The sequence below is a fragment of the Oryzias latipes genome, chromosome 15, assembly GCF_002234675.1.
Source record: "Oryzias latipes chromosome 15, ASM223467v1".
NCBI classification, from domain to species: Eukaryota; Metazoa; Chordata; class Actinopteri; order Beloniformes; family Adrianichthyidae; genus Oryzias; species Oryzias latipes.
Window position 1 is genome coordinate 9,497,887 of NC_019873.2, and position 17,227 is coordinate 9,515,113.

Here is a 17,227-nt window from a genome sequence, read left to right on the forward strand (position 1 = left end):
AACATTCTCAGTTGCACTGTTTTGACACTCCTTGCACTACTGACTCTATTTATATTTTTTGTTATGTCCATTGTGTAAAAATTTTGTTGCTTACTGTTCTTCTGTTTTATGTTGCACATTTGCACCGAAACAAATTCCTACTCTGTGTAGCTACACAGAATATGGCAATAAAAACCTCTTGAATCTTGAATCTTGAATCATTGATCCCCTCCATAGCCTTGGTAAGCCACAAAAGTTCATGGCTAAGGAGGCTGGCTATTCAGAGCGCTGTGTCCAAGCATACCAACAGTAAGTCTGGCTGAATGCTCTAGAGGACTTTAGGAGTCCTTCTGAGGATCTGGACGGAGATGCAGATTTCCTTTTCCAGCAGGACTTGGCTCCTCCCCACGCTATTGAAGATGAACATATTTTAAAAATACTTTATTTTGACTGAATCGATATGATCATAATCTCTATCCATAGAGACATGAATGGTCATTTCTCTACAGTTTTCTAACCTTCTTAAAATTCTGCTTTCATTGGTTTTATGAGCTGGAACCTCAATCATGTAAAAATTAGCACTTGAATCAACTAAGCAGTGGCCACTAAATCTATATTCTATCAAAGTTTAATTTTTTTAATAGAATGGTGGAAATGCACTTTTCCATGATACTCCATTTTTTCTTTTGGAAGAGTCTATATATCCAATTTAAAAATAGCAGAGGATCTAATCCACAGATGCCATCTAAAATTTTTAATACAAAGGATTTATGACGGCCAAAGCCAACTGAATCTACTTCTTTAAAATTAGTAATTAAGATTTTATAGACTGCTAAAAAAATAACATTGATCCCATGTGCATTGAAATTTCTGTTTATCCAAACCATGTCTGCTTTAAAATTCATAGTTTGGAGTTTTACCAATGAAGAGATTGCGACATTTTTGGTGCTTTATATGATGAACAGCAGAAAAGTGATTACAACTCTGGACAGAAGGACATGTTGAATCAATACAGAGGTCTCTGCAAAAACAATGCCACTGTGAATGAGTGCTGCAGGCGGAGGGCACGTCAACATCATTTAGATGAACAGAATTCTAACTGGTCTGTGTTACCAATGATGCACTTCCAGGTATGTTTAGAGAGGACGGCTGCATCTTACCTTCACATGAGAGCAAATCGAGGCTAGGAGAGAAGCCGCTTTCGCACAGACAGATGTAGGACCCTTCTGCGTTGAAACATCTTCCATGGGGGGAACAAAGCTCCGCCTCTTCCACACATTCATCCACATCTGTGATGAAAACAAACTAACTGAGAGGAGCCTTTTTTATTACATTTTTTGTCTGTTTTTCTGTGCTTTAGAAATGTGAAAAAACAAAAAAAAACTAATCTTGTAGCAAACTGCATTCAGCTCATGATTGAAAAAAAGAAAACGAAAAAAATAATAAAAAAGAAAAAAATGAGAAACTTGAGTTAATTTGACCTAAAAAGTTTTAAAAGGGGTAAATTTCTTCTGGGGTTCCAACTGATTCTTAAATTTGACTCAGTTCAAGATCTAACTTCATGAATCTCAATTATCTGTTAAATTAGTATAAAATACAAAACTAATTACATAGCACCCCAAACAGTGACATGAACAGATTATAATAACACAAGTTTGGGATATTTTGAAAACTCCGCCCAGAATATTTGTTCCCAATTTGGATGATTTGGTGAGGTAGAAACTGAACAGTCTGAATTTCATGATCAGTGGAGGTAAAAATGCAGCACCCTAGATGTAACAGGAGGCTCAAACCTGCTCTGGGGGTAACTTGGATTGAAGGAGAAATACTAGAACATGGTTGCTCTTTTTGTGCATCAATATGCAATCGCACATGTGCGCAGAGGGTGGAGGAACCCAGGAGAACATGGAAGGATCAGTTCAGAGCAGCTCTGATGGGGAATTGTCGATTAGCACCAACATGTCCCTCATCGATCACTTGGTAGTTTTACAAAATTTCAGCCGACAGCTGGGATTAAGCATGATTATACTAAAAACCTATTTAAATTCTGTAAATGCCTCGTACAAAGCTGCATTTTATGACTCCATTTTGGACTGCATATTCATAAGAAATTCTACAAACAGGGATATAAACTTTTTTTTGTTTGTTTTGTTTTTTTCATTTAAAAATGTTTAACAAACCTCCAGAAGTGGTCAGATTTATTTGCTGTGACTGACACAAACACTTCAGATCCTTCTGGACCCAATCAGTCTTATGTCTTAGTCATAGTCACGGGTGGATATGGGCTGTTTGCTTGTGAAAATTGGGCAAACGTGTACGGGGCACACAGGTTGCCCGCGGGAAATCTAAAGATTGTAGACCACTCTCTGAGCCTGTAAGGCAAAAATATTCTTCCTTTTTTTTTCCTACAGGCACAGTGAGGGCGACCTCTTGTAGTAAACCCTTAAGACACATGTGAGGGTGAGTTAAGGGAAGTAGGTGGGATGCAGGCGTGTCATACAGATTCTTCTTTTTTCTGCTATTTTTTAGACAATAAGAGCACAGTTTGTGTGGAATGGAACGTGCAATGGTACGTTCCATTTTCATGAGGCGGCCGTACGAGCCTCAAGGAAACTAAAAGACACACCTTAAGTTGCAGCCCCTCCTGTCTACAACCTTCCACGGGCCAGGACAACCTAAAAACATTCAGCACCCGTATGGGGGTTGACCCCTACAGGTGCAAGTGACTAAGGATTTCTGCATGTGTTTCTGCATGCTAGTAAAATGTTTTAAGAACAAACGGGTAATCTATCTTCTATGGAACTCATAATGTCAAACATATGTCCAAATTTTCCTAAACAATTGTCTATTAGATAAACTATTCTAATAAACATTTTGATTTTAAACGTAGATACTGTCATTTTGCCCTAAAAATAGAATGTATATTTCTTTGCAACACCGGAATGAATGAGTGTGTGATTCTGGGATCAGAGTTACCTCTGCAGAGGGTGTCATTGATCCGCCTGTATCCGTCAGGACACACACAGCTGTATGACCCCACGTTGTTGCGACATTCTCCCACGGGTCCACATGGCGCTGCCTCCTCCACACACTCGTCCACATCTGGAAGTCAGTGGGTTTGTTTACAATGTTTGCATGAACAGCTCTGCTGCAGGATCTTCAAGACTGAATAAGATTGAAGCTTTAATGAACTAACAAAAACCAGAAGCCTGAATAAGAGCCGTGGAGGCCGTGGTATCCCTGAGGTCAGCTGCACGGGAGACAGAACCGTTTGGTCCCTCCTGTGCTCAACCATCTGCATCTGCTTATTTTAAAGGCCACATGTTCCATCAGCAATGAGCTGCCCTCGTAGAAACACGATAATGATTTCCTGTTTATAATTAGCATGGATAGCATTATAGATTTAGACAAACACATAATTGGGTATTGACAAAAAGGCTCTGATTTGACAGCAAGAAGAATAATTGTTTTAAAATGTGTTTTTTTTAAACGGATGTTGCAAAATCCAAGTAAAGTTTTTATTTCTTTTATTGTTGGTGTATGAAACTAAAATCCAGACAGGATGCAGTTGCCTTTCTTTTCTAGTATGTGTTTGGTTGTCGATCTTATCAAGAAGTCTTTAAAAAAAAAGAAGACTGTTTTTAGGGTCTACAACACCCAAATTGAAGCTGACAGTCAGAACTGTACCTTCACACTGGTCTCCAGTCGATGACGCTCTGAAACCAGGCCCGCACTCACAGAAAAAGGAGCCTCTGGTGTTCTGACAGTGGCCTTGGATGCAGACCTGCTCGTCCTGGCACTCATCCACATCTGAGGAACAGAAAACCACGTCGGAGATTCAAGTATCACAGAGATCATCATGGAGAAGTGACAGGTAGCAGACAACAATGAGGAAAGTGCAGAAGCATGTCGATGAAGTCACTTATTACAACACTTATGTCTTCATGATGTCCAATAAAAGGGCCTGATTCACCGCAGAGATCCATCATCTCCTCTGTTCAAACAGGGAGGAGATCTTCAGCAGCATTCAGAGCACACAGACTTTAGAGGTTGTTGAACAGTAATGATATCAAACCACTCATCCACGTCTGCCAAGAACTAATGCACTTTAATGAGACACCCCTTCACCTCAGAGGCTGCTGACATCAGTGTTTAAAACTGTTTATATTAGGAAGAGTTTAACAGAGACATCTCTAAACAGCTAAAACCCATAAAAGAGAACCTGATCCATCTGACTCCATCAGCATCCAGCAGTGGGTTTCAGGACTGAACAAAAACCTCCTCTTTCATCTCAAATTTACAATTTCTAAACACTTGACTGTAGAGTTGAGATCCTTCTGCAAATCTATACCTTACATTCATAGCGATTGGCCATCGGATAAATTGTACTGCGGTCCAGTTCCCACTAAGGTTGGACGGTTTCGTTTGCGACTGTTCATGATAACTGCAAATAACTTCTAAGTAGCATTTCTACTTTTCAGACCTGATGACGTGATTTTCTCCAGCATTTTAGTGGTTTGGTATTTTACTTATAGTGATATATAGGTTTCTTTGACATTTGAGTTTTTCTGCAGATGCTTACATCTATTTAGATATGTTTGTGTCAATTACTGGTGCAGACAAAGTAGGTGGTTCAGCAGTTTTTACATTTTAAAATCCTCAACATGCCAAACAACTATACATTTAAAAAAAATGCATAAGAAGGGATTTGCCTTCTGCACCACATCTTAATCCTATACAGCTTTAGTTATAGTTAAGTTGCATTAAAAAGTGATTTTTACAGTGAAATTCTTTTTTTTGGTACTGACTCGCAATAGAATAAAATGCAGTAATAGCGGCCTCAACTTCAAATTCTAGGACGAGGAAACAGCAATTTTCTGGCTCAAGTTTCTGCCATCACATTTTACTAATCGCACTAAATAAATTCAGGCTGAATTGCGCGATATACGCAATTCCACCACAGGGGTAAAATTCCATTGACTATGTAATCAACTTGTGACACATTTTGCAGTGATTCGGGCAATCCCCCTTGAAGGCCTTGCAACCATTGTGCCCAAGGGATTCCAAACCACTAAGAAGTATAAACCGGCCCTAACAGTTTGATCAAGTTCATTTTGACCTAAAAGGTCTCAATTCACTGTGACGCAAACCAGAGACCTTCCCAAAATGTCAATTTAAAAAGCAGACATAAATGAGTAGGTAATGTCAAGCAGACATCTGCCGTGTGGCTTATTCACTTATAGACTCCACTTCTTATCATTTCCTACTGCGCCACCATCCCTATATGCCACCCGCTGCAGTTTGGCGAGCAAGAGGAGCCCATGTCTCATAGCCGAGCTGGGCCAGATGTGATCCAGCAGCAGGAGGTTCCTTCATGAGGAGAACTGGACACAGCTTTTGGCTCAAAGAGAAGATTCTGAATGTCCAGAAAAACCTGATCCCATTTGTGCCTCTGTCTGTTTCATAACTATCATGCTCTGTGGTCAATTTGCTTCTTCAGCCTTTTTTAAAAAAATGCTGATGAGTTAGCAAATGAGGAATTTAAGTTATCCAGAACAAAAATTAATGAGTAGAAATGTATAAATATTCAAAGTCTTAGAAGTGTAAGGTGCCAAAAACACAGTGAGATTTTAGCACCAGAGATTAAAAAATAGACATCTTCGAGAAGTTTTTTTTTTCTTTCTGTTTCTTCATATTTGTTTAGACCCACTCCAATGAAAATTATGTTTTTGGTACTTTTTTGATGGAGGACATTTAAAACATTTAAAAGACATTTAAAATTAGAATTTGCTTGTCTGAGTATTTACCTATTCAAATCGTTTTGAATCAGAAGCAGACAAAAATGTTGTAAAAAGCTTGTAGCTGTGACGTAGAAGCTACTAGGTAAGCCACTGTATGCATCTATTTGTAGACAATTAGATCCACGTACGTCTTTGTTTTTCTTGTCTGAGCTGGAATCTTGCAATCTCTAAACTGTACGGCTGGATAGCTCCAATATTGCTCGCCATTTTTATTGCACCACTAATATTAGCTTTGGGTTGTAAGGAGCTGCAAGCTAGGAGAAGAGCGTGTGAGAAGATGGGTAATGGGACGTGGGGGTGGGCTTACCCAATGCCAACAGTCCTGCCAACAACATGGAGGTGAATTTCTGAAGAACTACTTCCGCTCTACAGAAACTATGTCCTAGAAAATGACTTTTTTTTGTTTGTTTGTTTTTTTCCTTTTGGCTAAAAACGGCATAATCATGATTAAAAGACCACTGAGAACGGTTCTAAGAATCAATTAAAAGTTGATCGGAGTGGGTCCTTTAAGGATACTTAAATTAGCGTCCTGCTGATTAACATTAACCCTTAAATGCAGAAAAAGTTTTTGTTGATTGATTTTTAAATCAAACGTCAATCTGTTCAAAAATATAGAAAAGCCTCTAAACTGAAAGAATGTTCGCCCTCATCTTCCTGTTACTGGATAGATGGCAAACAGATTTCCAGCTGCTTACAATGGTTCCTGTTTAGGATTCCAAACGGAGTCTGAAAATATCCAGGCAGCTTTCCTATTATTCTTGTTAAAAAGTACTGTGGTAGCATATAAATAACATATAAACCTCTGGAAAAAATTCTAAAGCGAATGCTTTGCCTCCACAGTTGAGGAGAGGAGCTTTTACAGCAGCGATGGGGAAACAATCATCAGGCCTGTTTGCCCTCACGGCTCTTATTCAGCATCATTTCACTGGGTGGGGAGAGCAGCATTGAAATGGCAGGAAACCACATAATGACAGAGTGCTTCGTATTTGTATCCTAAGGAAGGGCGATGAAGCAGGAGGAGGGCGGTGCAGACCCCGTCGACAATGCAGCTGCTGGTCGCAGATTTTTGATTCTGTTTGTCAGGACCCTGCAGACGTCCAGATCACTCCTGTGTGCTCTTGGCATTAAACATGAAATTAAACATTCGATGATCTGAAAACTAACAAAACTAGAAAAGTGAGTCCAATAAAAGAATGACTGAATGAATAAATCTCTGCTTTTTGGATCGACTTGTTTTTTCCCAAGCACCACATGCATCCCTGAGGAAGTCAAAGATCGTACAAACAAACTTAAAGCTCCAAGAACCCAAGCGAGGATTCATTCAGGAGTGTCGCTAAAGAATCACATGGAAGAAGGAAAGAATTTAGGCCCTACTTGTTTCAGTAAAAACCAAAGTTCTTGATTGTACATTGACAAAATAGATCCATGGAGAGTTTTAGAAGAAAAACACTGCTGAAAAAAGAGAACATAAAGAAACATTTGACAAAAACATCTCAAATTTAAGGCCAAACATTCTGTGGAGTGCTGAAATAGAACAAAAACATCTATCTGGAAGGTGTCTTTTCCTTAGACCAGCTGTCAAACTACGACAGCAAAAAGATCATCATAAAAAGATATGGTGATGGTGGTATGATGACATGGGGCCCTTTTTACCTTTAAGCCCAGAGCTTTAGCTCCAGTGTTGACACATTCTTTTAACGACCATTAACTCTTCAACACAATTAACATATTTCATGTGGATTCTGGAGCAGAGAAAAGTAGCTATGCGCTGATATGCAACATCAGAATCAGCTGATTGACGATGGCGTAAACGGTAGAAGAGTTACAGTAGGTCAAAGAGCGTGTGTCAATTAGGTGATGCAGGCATCTCCGATGTTAAAGGGTTTGGATAGGAATACATTCTCATAACTAAAAGAAAAGGTAGATCTGTTCTGGTAGAGTTTTCTCAGAAATTCTGATCTCTAATGAAGACCTAAAACATGTCCAACAGTTAAGGACTTCAAGGAAAAAGCGATAAGGTCTACGAACAAACAAACAAAAGATTTTGAGGTAGCCTATTTAAAATCTGGACTTAACTTATTAACCAGGTTAAAGAGCACTTACAATGAGAACTTGGACCTATGAAGCGTGTTTTTAGACTGTGGGAGGAAGCTGGAGCAAAACCTACACGTGCATATGCAGAACATCCAAGGTCTACACAGAAAGGACCCAGCCGGGATTTGAACTGAGGCCTTTTTGATATAAGGGGAGAGTGCTGACCATCACACTGCCGTGATGCATTCATGATCGCTAAACCCCAGTATGCCCAACCCTATAGGGAGAAACTCCTCGTTGCGTGTTAGAAACCCAGCGTTTGTGGGTTCTTACAAATGTGGTTGTTTTGGTCAAACAGGACAGAACCAGTTATTATGTTTGGTGGTTTATTGCTTTCTGTCGAGATCCCGGCAGGTGTGATGGAGTTTTTTAAACCGACAGTAAGAATTTTTCTATTTTACAGAGAATGTCTCAGATCTGTTGTAATTAAATTAATAATGAAATTGCACTTTTGAAGATAAAAAGAACAAATATTGTGTGGTTGTTGAGCTGTTAAAAGGAAACATAAATGTGTTTGTAAAATCTCACTTTTATCTGTTTCATTGCTACAACACCCCGCACACATATACCCTAGATAACCTCTGAGGTCATTACTCACCCACACAGGTGGTTTGGGCGTCGTCCAGGCGGTATCCCCTGTCACAGTGGCAGGTGTAGCCATCGTCAGTGTTGTAGCAAATCCCCTGCCCACAAATGTAAGGGTTGACCTGGCATTCATTCACCTCTGGGCCGGAGGAGACACATCAGAGCATTAATGCAGCAGCTTGAGCTAATCAAGGAGCACCTGGCAACCACAACACAACATTAACAAGCCACAAGCTGACTGGCTTATGGAAGAGTGACACAAGATCACAGCAGGTAGCATTCAGCAGCTGAGGGATGTCTTCCTCAATTAAAGTGTCAGGATTATTCCATCAATCAAAGTTACTACAGGTTACAGATATAATAAAATATAATACAATGTTAAATATTTATAAAGCTATAAAAACTTCTTCCACAGAACATACAAAAACTGTTTCAGGAAACAGAACAAGAACATTTACCAATCAACAACCTTGTGTGAGACGACACGAAATTACATTTTCTGGTTGTGCAATAACATGGAGGGAAATATCACAATGAGTTACACAATTTAAAATAGATACAGTACAGACTACAAGTTTGGACACACCTTCTCATTCAAATGAATTTGGTCTGTACTGTATGTATAAACGGAATATTTTGGAAACGTTTACTTAGAAAATGAGAAGCTTGATGGGACAATGTACAGACAATCATGACTTCATGACGACGTTCATGACGCCTCACAGTGCAACCAGCTTATAAAATAACAATTATAATAAGAAGAATAAGAAGAATAAGAGCAATCTAAAGTTTTTCAGCATAAGTTTGTAGCAGGGAGTGAAGGGGGCAGAGGGGGTAGGGCAATGAGGGAGTTGAGTTTCCTTCTCATTTCAAAACATCTTTTGGATATCCCAGACATTCTATTTTAAGTAGTGGATTTTGAACTTTGTTTTTTAATCTCAGAAGGGATTTTGGCCCCATTCATTTTGTTTATGCTTTCCTCGATTTTAGGTGGAGGTAGTTGACTATGCCTAAAATTAATTTCCCTGGGGTACTGCAAATTTTGGTGAGTTTCTGAATATGTGGCAAAAGTGACATTTTCGTTAAAATGTGCAGGAAGAAAGAAAAACTGCAAAAACAATCTGGTCCTTACTGTCCAGGACTGCTGCAGGTCAGAAAAGTCTGTCCAATTTGACCAGGGTTAAATTGGACATCAACACCCTTAGATTATTCCAAACATTGGAGTTGTTCATGCCTTCCATGAACACCACAACACAATAATTTTCAAAATAGGTCACTGTAAGGTGCATGTAGGTCTTACCAGCTGACTGAGTAGGAGCGATGTCCTGGCCGGCGTTGGATGGAAGGATCTCCCTAGGAACAGGAGGGGAAGTGTTCTCAACAATCACTAAAAAAAGGAAGAGAGTTTGAAGAAGTCAAATTAAGATGACTGCCATTTCAGTCAGTCATGTCATCACCAAGTATGAATGAGGAGTGAATGAATAACGACACATTGCAAACGCTTTGAGCGTCTGAAAAAGCGCAGATAAATCTAATCCATTATTTGTATTATTATGTCACAGCCTCTCAAACAGTAGTCTAATGAGAAATGGAATCCTAAAAGATTAAACTTAGAAGGTTGCGAACATTCCAGGATTCAGGATATCCATTCATTCATTCGTTTTCTGTTTTGTCCCTTTCGGGGTCTCGAGGCTGCCGGAGCCTATCCCGGCCAATAGTGGGCAAAGGCAGGGGACATCCTGGACAGGTTGCACGGCCACAATCACACACCCACACACACTCACAGTCACACCTGGGGACAATTTAGGATATATTTATTATCGTTTTACCACAAGGACAAAACGAAATTTGTGTTCGTGATATTGGCCTAAAACCTTGATTGGCATATACGTTTTGTTTCAATATTATCCACGTTTAAAATGTTCCAAAATAAGGAAAAAATCCTTATCCCGGCTGTTTTGTTAAAGATAATTGGGATTCAGGACAAATGAATAAAGTAGTGTGAATATCAACTTAGGACATAAAGGCCGTGTCACACTGCCACTGCAAGCATTTTGCGCATTTGCTACATATAAAATTTAGGTTTTTCATGATACATGCGTGATATACGTAATTTATAAGTGTTTCTGGAGTTTGTCATTCATCGATGTGCAGAGATGTCTGTCGAGGGTTTTAGCCGACGGGTCTTTATGTGAGTCAGTTTGAAGTTGTTCAAAACTTTTGGTCGATTGAGAATTACACAGTTTATGCATCTTTTAGGGTAATTTATTTGCAATTATTACATAAATCTCACACAATTGTGCAGGATTTTTGCAAAATCCATTCAGAAATGTATGACTTTCCATGACTGCTCCACGCCTGTATAACTTTAATACTCCATATTCGGCACACATATCACATTCAAATTACGTAATTGCATATAAACGGCACAATAACCACACACGGTCCATGTTCTACGTTATTGTACGTGTTCTCTGCGTGGTTTATTCGTACTTCCTCCGTGGTTTTAACATGGTTCATTCGTGAAAGGAAAGACCTCAACTTTTCTCACATCTTTCAGGTATATTCAGGTATGATCAATTTTCATCTGTGAAATATGCACAAAATGTTGGTAGCTGCTGTGTGACCTGACTTAAATCCTTGAGCACTATCGCCCTAGAGCAAAACGATTTACCTGAAATTCAATATGTCAAGGAGTCTGTGCCTTCACCAGGGAAGTCTCACATGTCCACATGTCCAAAGACCAAGTTTCTAGTCTCATTTTATTATTTTTTAGGAATTTATTGTTCTCAAATTCCAAATTTTTTAGTTTGGAATTTAATTTGTTTCACTAATTTATCATCTTTTGATCTATTTTTTATGACAAGTACTTTATTTTGGACATATTATATTGGGTAAAACTCACCCACCAAATTGATGGTGTAACTTTTTGTAGTAAAAGTGTTTTAGAGTTAAATAAAGAAAAGAAACATTGGGGCAGAATTTTATAAAAAAAACTGGGAGGCAACTTAAGCAAACCACACGAAATGAAATTTTATGTAACACAACAAAGACGAACAAGAAAACCCAGAAAAAAAACAAAAGATCACAAACAGAAAGTTTCTGTTTTCTAACATCTTCCTACTTCTCTCTGCAGTCTCCTGTCAGGAGTCTCATTGCCATCAGGTCTATCTCTATCTAATCCTCAGACGTGTCAATGGATTCCTGTTATCTTGCTGATGGGGCCTGTTTTGTTGCGCCTGTGTTCCTCGCAGCTTCTCTGGTTTCAGCTCAGATAAGGCCCTCCGTCCCTTTTCTGCCAGCTTCGTGCTGCTGAAGGGCCACTGATGTTCATCCACCACAAACATATTTTTCTGTGAACATCCAGCTTCCTAATCACATCAGGACGCTTCATCAATCAAACTTTCTCTTTCTCCTCTGTAATCTAAAAACGGGAAGCCTGCAGTTTAACCCACAGAAATCACTTTTTTTGTCACCAGAACACTGATGAAGTGATTAAGAGTGCCCTTTTTTTCACTGCTTTCAACCATTGAGAAGTAAACCAGACGTGAACCTTCTCCACTTGAGAAAATCATCCAATACACTGCTTTTCATTTAAAAGGGGGTCAAGAAGTGTATTTAAACAAGAACCTGGAATTCTTTGGAGATCATAAGACTTCAAAAAGTTTGAAACTTTTCTGCGTTTTAATTCCAATTTCTGTACACATATGGAATGAAATCCCTTCCATGATCTATTTAGCTTCAGCTCAAGTTTAGACACACTTTGTGAAAACACAAACGTCCCATGACGAATGAAGGCCAAGTTTAACATGTGGCTGAAAACTGGGGGAGTGGGGGGGGGGGGGGTTCCAAATTTCAAATTGTGAGCCAGCAAAAGGTGTTACATAAATTGGGCCTGATGGACACAGACTTTGTTTTAAATGAACGTTTACATGCAAATACATCAAGTTGTTCCATATATGAGAAAAAAATCAACAAAAAAAGAAGTGGTGAATTAACAAATCTACAATAAAAACAAGAGTAAAACTTTTAAGCAAAAACCCAAGTATGCAATATTTGTGTTATTTATTAAAATAGATGAATTCTTGCTCTTGAGTTGCTGTAGGAGTTTTAGGATCCATGCTTGTTGGCAGTTCTTTTGGCCCAGCTTTTTGGGAATATGGAGTAACATGAGTTATAATCTAATTTATGACGACACATGACATACAGCTAGAAATTTTGCAAAAAAAAATCTATTTTTTTAATGTGATTGTTTTGTCTGGGTTTTAGATTTGAATTTGAGTGGAATGTCACTCATACAATCACCTTCAATTTAATTGATTTACTGTCAGCGTTGCTTTTCCTGCTGCCCCCATTGGCTCAGCCGTCATGAAGGATAGTACTTCACTTCCTGTTTGAAACAGGTTTAATGCTAGGTCTGCTCACCAGTTATCCATTAGGAGGCTTGTTTGACCATCAGTCCTCATTTACTCCGATTTAAAACCACATAACACACTTCAAGATCAAGATCCAAACCACCTCAGAGAATTTCATCAAAATGTCTCAGTTCTCTTTTACATTTAAGATAAATGTGGTAGAACATCAAATCTTAAAATGACTAACTAGGTGTGTTCTAAAAAAAACTGTATTGCTTATATTGACATTTTTTATTGGGCATTTGCCTCTGTTTTTAAATGCTTCAGGAATTATTTTGCCTAAATATCCAACTGATTACAATTGTAAATACTTTTTTTGTTTTTCATTTATTGAGATTTGCTATCAAAATGAGGTCCAGAAACACTGCATCCACTTTCATGCAACTCGTAGCATCATCTTTGCTCTTTGGAGCCAAATTCAAGTGAAAATGGAGCCTGTTAGTCCTACAGGTGAAATCCACAAAGTAGGATCACAGATGTTTTAAGGCAGTACATCCCCACACTAGACACTTTATACACTCTTCTCAGACAGACGGGAACATTTTTATACTTTTCTCTCTTGTTTAAACTCTCAAAGTTTAAACCTCCATTCATAGCATATTAAGTCCAGAATTATAGAATTAAAAAGAAAGATCAAATATTTATGTAGATTAAGCAAACTGAACACATTCTGACATGGCATGGAAGAGACTGATTGACAAGGTCAACAGCCAATCAGGATGCAGAACAAAGTCTGGAAAATAATAATCACAAAAAAACATCACAAAAGCTAACCTGCAATTTAGTGAGGCAACACTCTCTTTATGATGGTAGCCCAGTTTTCCAATAGCAATGTCAAATTAATCCCAGAGGCATTTTTTGAACTTTATCTTCTCGATGTGTCCCCACAGATCTTTAAATCAATCAGTATCTATGTCTAATCTTCTGCGTTTCACAAATCATACCAGGGTAAACAACACCTCCACAAACCAGATCTAAAATAAAAGCTTTCTGCGCAGGCAGGACAAAGGTTTTAGCAACATTTCCACCAAACTACAACTAGTTAAATGTTTCAGTTCATATTTCATTTGACCTTTAGGAATTTGTTTAAGCTAAGATGAAAATCCAAATGCTCCTTCAGGGGAACCTTTTCATTTTTGAAGCGGGTATATTAAACCCTCTGTGAGATTCTATCCAAACGGAGCTCTGGGATCAGGCAGTTAATGCACAAAATTCAAATCTCATCTCATCAAATCTCATTGAAAATGCTGCTCCCATGCTGCTGAGAACATTCAGCCGTTCTACCGCCAGCTTACGGCTCACGGTTCCCGCAGGACATTGATGCTTTCATATCGCTAATTCCACCAAAGCTTTCACAGTGGCGTCTGAACCACAGATTTAAATCCAAAGAGCTTTCTCAGCCTTTTACAGTTGAAGACTCACTTTTTTGTGTCGCATGAATGAGAAAAATGACCACACTGACCCGGCACGATCTCCACGGGTCTCCGTGGTGTTGGAAGTGGAGGAGGGGTCGAAAGGTCCTGGGGCTCCTGGGGAACCGTCACAGGCTTGTTTGCAGGAGGGTTGGGTAAAACGGTGTAGCCCATTCCACCCGGACAGATCTCCTTAAACTGAGCTACAAAATAACAGAAGAAGCTGTGAATGACTGCTGAAGAAGATGATGGAAGAAGAGAAACTGAAGGGTCTGCGGCTCACAGAGTGGAAAAGCAGACTATCAGAGCGGCTTCTGGCTGCTTGTGGTACCACAAATGTCAGACTGATGGTTGTTAAATTCTCACATTTCCAACCAGCGTCTAAGATCATCAGCCTGGAGGATTTAGTCTGACAAAGGCCTACACAGCTTCAGGGCAGATGTGTTGGAAAATGCATCCTGACTAAATGTTCTGAGGCAAAAAAAAAAAAAAGATATGGAAACATTGGCAGAACAAAAAATCTTTCTGTCGGGTTTGCAATGAAGTCGATGTTTGAAAAGATGAACAATCTTCTTTTTCGCCCCGTTTTCCGGCAGAAACATTCCTCTGTAACTAATGCAGCTTCAAGCTAGGTGTGCTTATCTTAAAGCCAACACTCACAGCCGTTGCACAATCACAAAATCACAAAAAATGCGATTTTATAAACATGAAAAACTGCATCTTTAGTGCAAACAAGTGTAAGGAAATGTCGACAGCACAGGAAACACTAAGGCTGAAGGAATTTTTAAAAAACCTCCTGGTGACTTTCTTAAATCTAAATTAGCTAAAAAGGTTGAGCACAGTAAAATATTTAGAGTGAAAAATAAATAAATTATGGCCCTCGACATAACATTGCAAAAAATTATTACATGTTTTCTCAAAATAATAATTTGTGGCCACATATTAGTGTTTCATGGCCACGATTTAGCATTTTGTCGGCACAATTACTTATTTTGTGTGCATAAATTAGTATCTTCAATTCCTTCTACTAATTTTTGTGACCCGCCCAGCGAAGTTTATTGCATAACAACTACAAGCTTTTTTTCAAAGGATTCACAACAATTTTAATAAGGAAATACTCAGAAATGCAACTTTAAGCCTAATTTTCTTTATATAGGTCCTCCATTATCAGACAAATGCTACAAGAACATGTTAAAAACACCAAAAACACCATTTTCATTGGACTGGATATTTAAAGTAAAAATTTCAAAAAAAAAAATTTTTTTCAAGAAAACCCAAAAAAGTTTAGTTCTTCAAATGTGCATTGTTTTTAAAGTTTATTTTCATGACTGTTTATCAACTATATGTGAGGTAAACCAAACAGGACAAACGGAAATCTGTTTTTTTAATGTTAGAATGGTTGAAGAGGGTGAAAGAATGACAGAGTTGTATTGCTACAGCAAACTGAAGAATCAGAGGAAGACTTCATGTTTCTCAGCTTTCACACCATGAATGATGCCTCTTGCTATCCCCCAGATGTGCCTGGGGCATGAATGGGAGAGAGTAGCAATGTTTTGAAGGGAAGGGCTCCTTACCAGTTCCAGGAGGGGGGCATTTGTCACAGCGAGGGCCCCAGGCTTTGCCCACACTGCAGCAGCAGAGCTGTTTGCTCAGCTGGGCAGACACTGGGTGCAAACACTGCCTCCCCGAGCTGACAAAACGGAAGCAAGCGCCCTTCTCGCCCTGGACGACAGGCGCATTGGCTGAAGAGGAGCACCAGCGGAGGAAGAGCAAGGAAAACCCCAAATGTAGGACACCCACATAGAAGAAAAAGAGGAGAGATAAAAAGGTTCCCCTTCAACAAGCAAACCCCACCTCTGCCACAAACCGGCCGGAGATTTGTGGAAGCACCTCAACGGTTTCACCAAAACATAAACCCGCTCATGCAACGTGAAAAAGATGAGAATGGATTTACATTTTCATGCCTTTATCCAAGTTTCATGCTGAAAGATGAAGATGTGAGTCAATTTATCTGGAGCTGTAAAATATATTCTTAATTAAAGTGCAAACTAATTCAATTTTTTAAAATTATATTTACTAAACAGAAATGCAAATTATATTTTTTATTTTAAGGATTGATGTATAACAGAAATACCAGCAACTTTTCTGCCTGTCACTCAACTCGAACTCAGCTAAATCTTTGGGAATAAAATGATTGTAAATGTCTGTACACACCTCTGCAAAGATGTTTAATTTTTGTATTTCAGTGGATAAGAAATTTCATTAAAATTGCATCTGCAGATTCACAAATTAATTTCCAGTGATTTACAAAAACATTTACTAACAGCAGCATGTTAGAGCATTAATATCTGAATTGAAAAATAAAACAGATTTCTTTATTGTTTTGAGGGAAACTTTCTGCATGCTGCATTTACAACCTGGTCAAAAACTCAGATTTTTTGGCCTCCCAGCCTTTTCCACCCAAAAAGGATAATCCTGGATTAGCTATCAAACCATAAAAATGATGAATAATGTTTCTCTGTTGTGAGCTTTTCAAAGCTTAAATTCTAAGATATATTGATAAGAATTTCCAAAGACTGCAAACTGTGCAAGCTAAAATTAGTAGAAGAGAAGAAGAAAATGAGAAAAGAGGTGCATTTTCTGCATTTATCAAGTTCTTTAGTACAATAATCAATCAAAATATTTTCTACAAAGTTCTGTTAACTGTTGAATTTACAGTCAAGATTTACAGTGGGGCAAAAAAGTATTTAGTGCCATCAATTGTGTAAGTTCATTACACCCTTAATATGCATTTACTGCTCATAAAAGTATTTACATTGACGTAATTTGTTGTAGTACCGGCATAAACAAGCTTTTGTTTTCACTCTTGAATTTACATATTTTCAAATCCTGTTTTTTTTTCATGGCTAATGTGCTTTTCTGAAAGATACTAAGGTCAAAC

At 38.5% G+C, this 17,227-nt stretch overlaps 1 protein-coding gene across 3 annotated transcripts in view; it reads right to left on the reverse strand.

Annotated features, from left to right (window-relative positions):
• ltbp1 (latent transforming growth factor beta binding protein 1) overlaps positions 1 to 17,227 on the reverse strand; it is a 131,445-nt gene that overhangs the window by 28,385 nt on the left and 85,833 nt on the right. For 2 of the 3 annotated variants that reach the window (XM_011472799.3, XM_011472798.3), the window contains exons 11-17: positions 15,861 to 16,028; positions 14,337 to 14,489; positions 9,760 to 9,846; positions 8,473 to 8,598; positions 3,667 to 3,789; positions 2,956 to 3,081; positions 1,140 to 1,268 (exon numbers count right to left, since the gene is read on the reverse strand). In XM_011472799.3, the coding sequence (XP_011471101.1) occupies positions 1,140 to 1,268; positions 2,956 to 3,081; positions 3,667 to 3,789; positions 8,473 to 8,598; positions 9,760 to 9,846; positions 14,337 to 14,489; positions 15,861 to 16,028 (912 nt within the window). The remainder of the gene's footprint in view (positions 1 to 1,139; positions 1,269 to 2,955; positions 3,082 to 3,666; positions 3,790 to 8,472; positions 8,599 to 9,759; positions 9,847 to 14,336; positions 14,490 to 15,860; positions 16,029 to 17,227) is intronic. The other variant, XM_011472800.3, reaches the window with a different exon arrangement.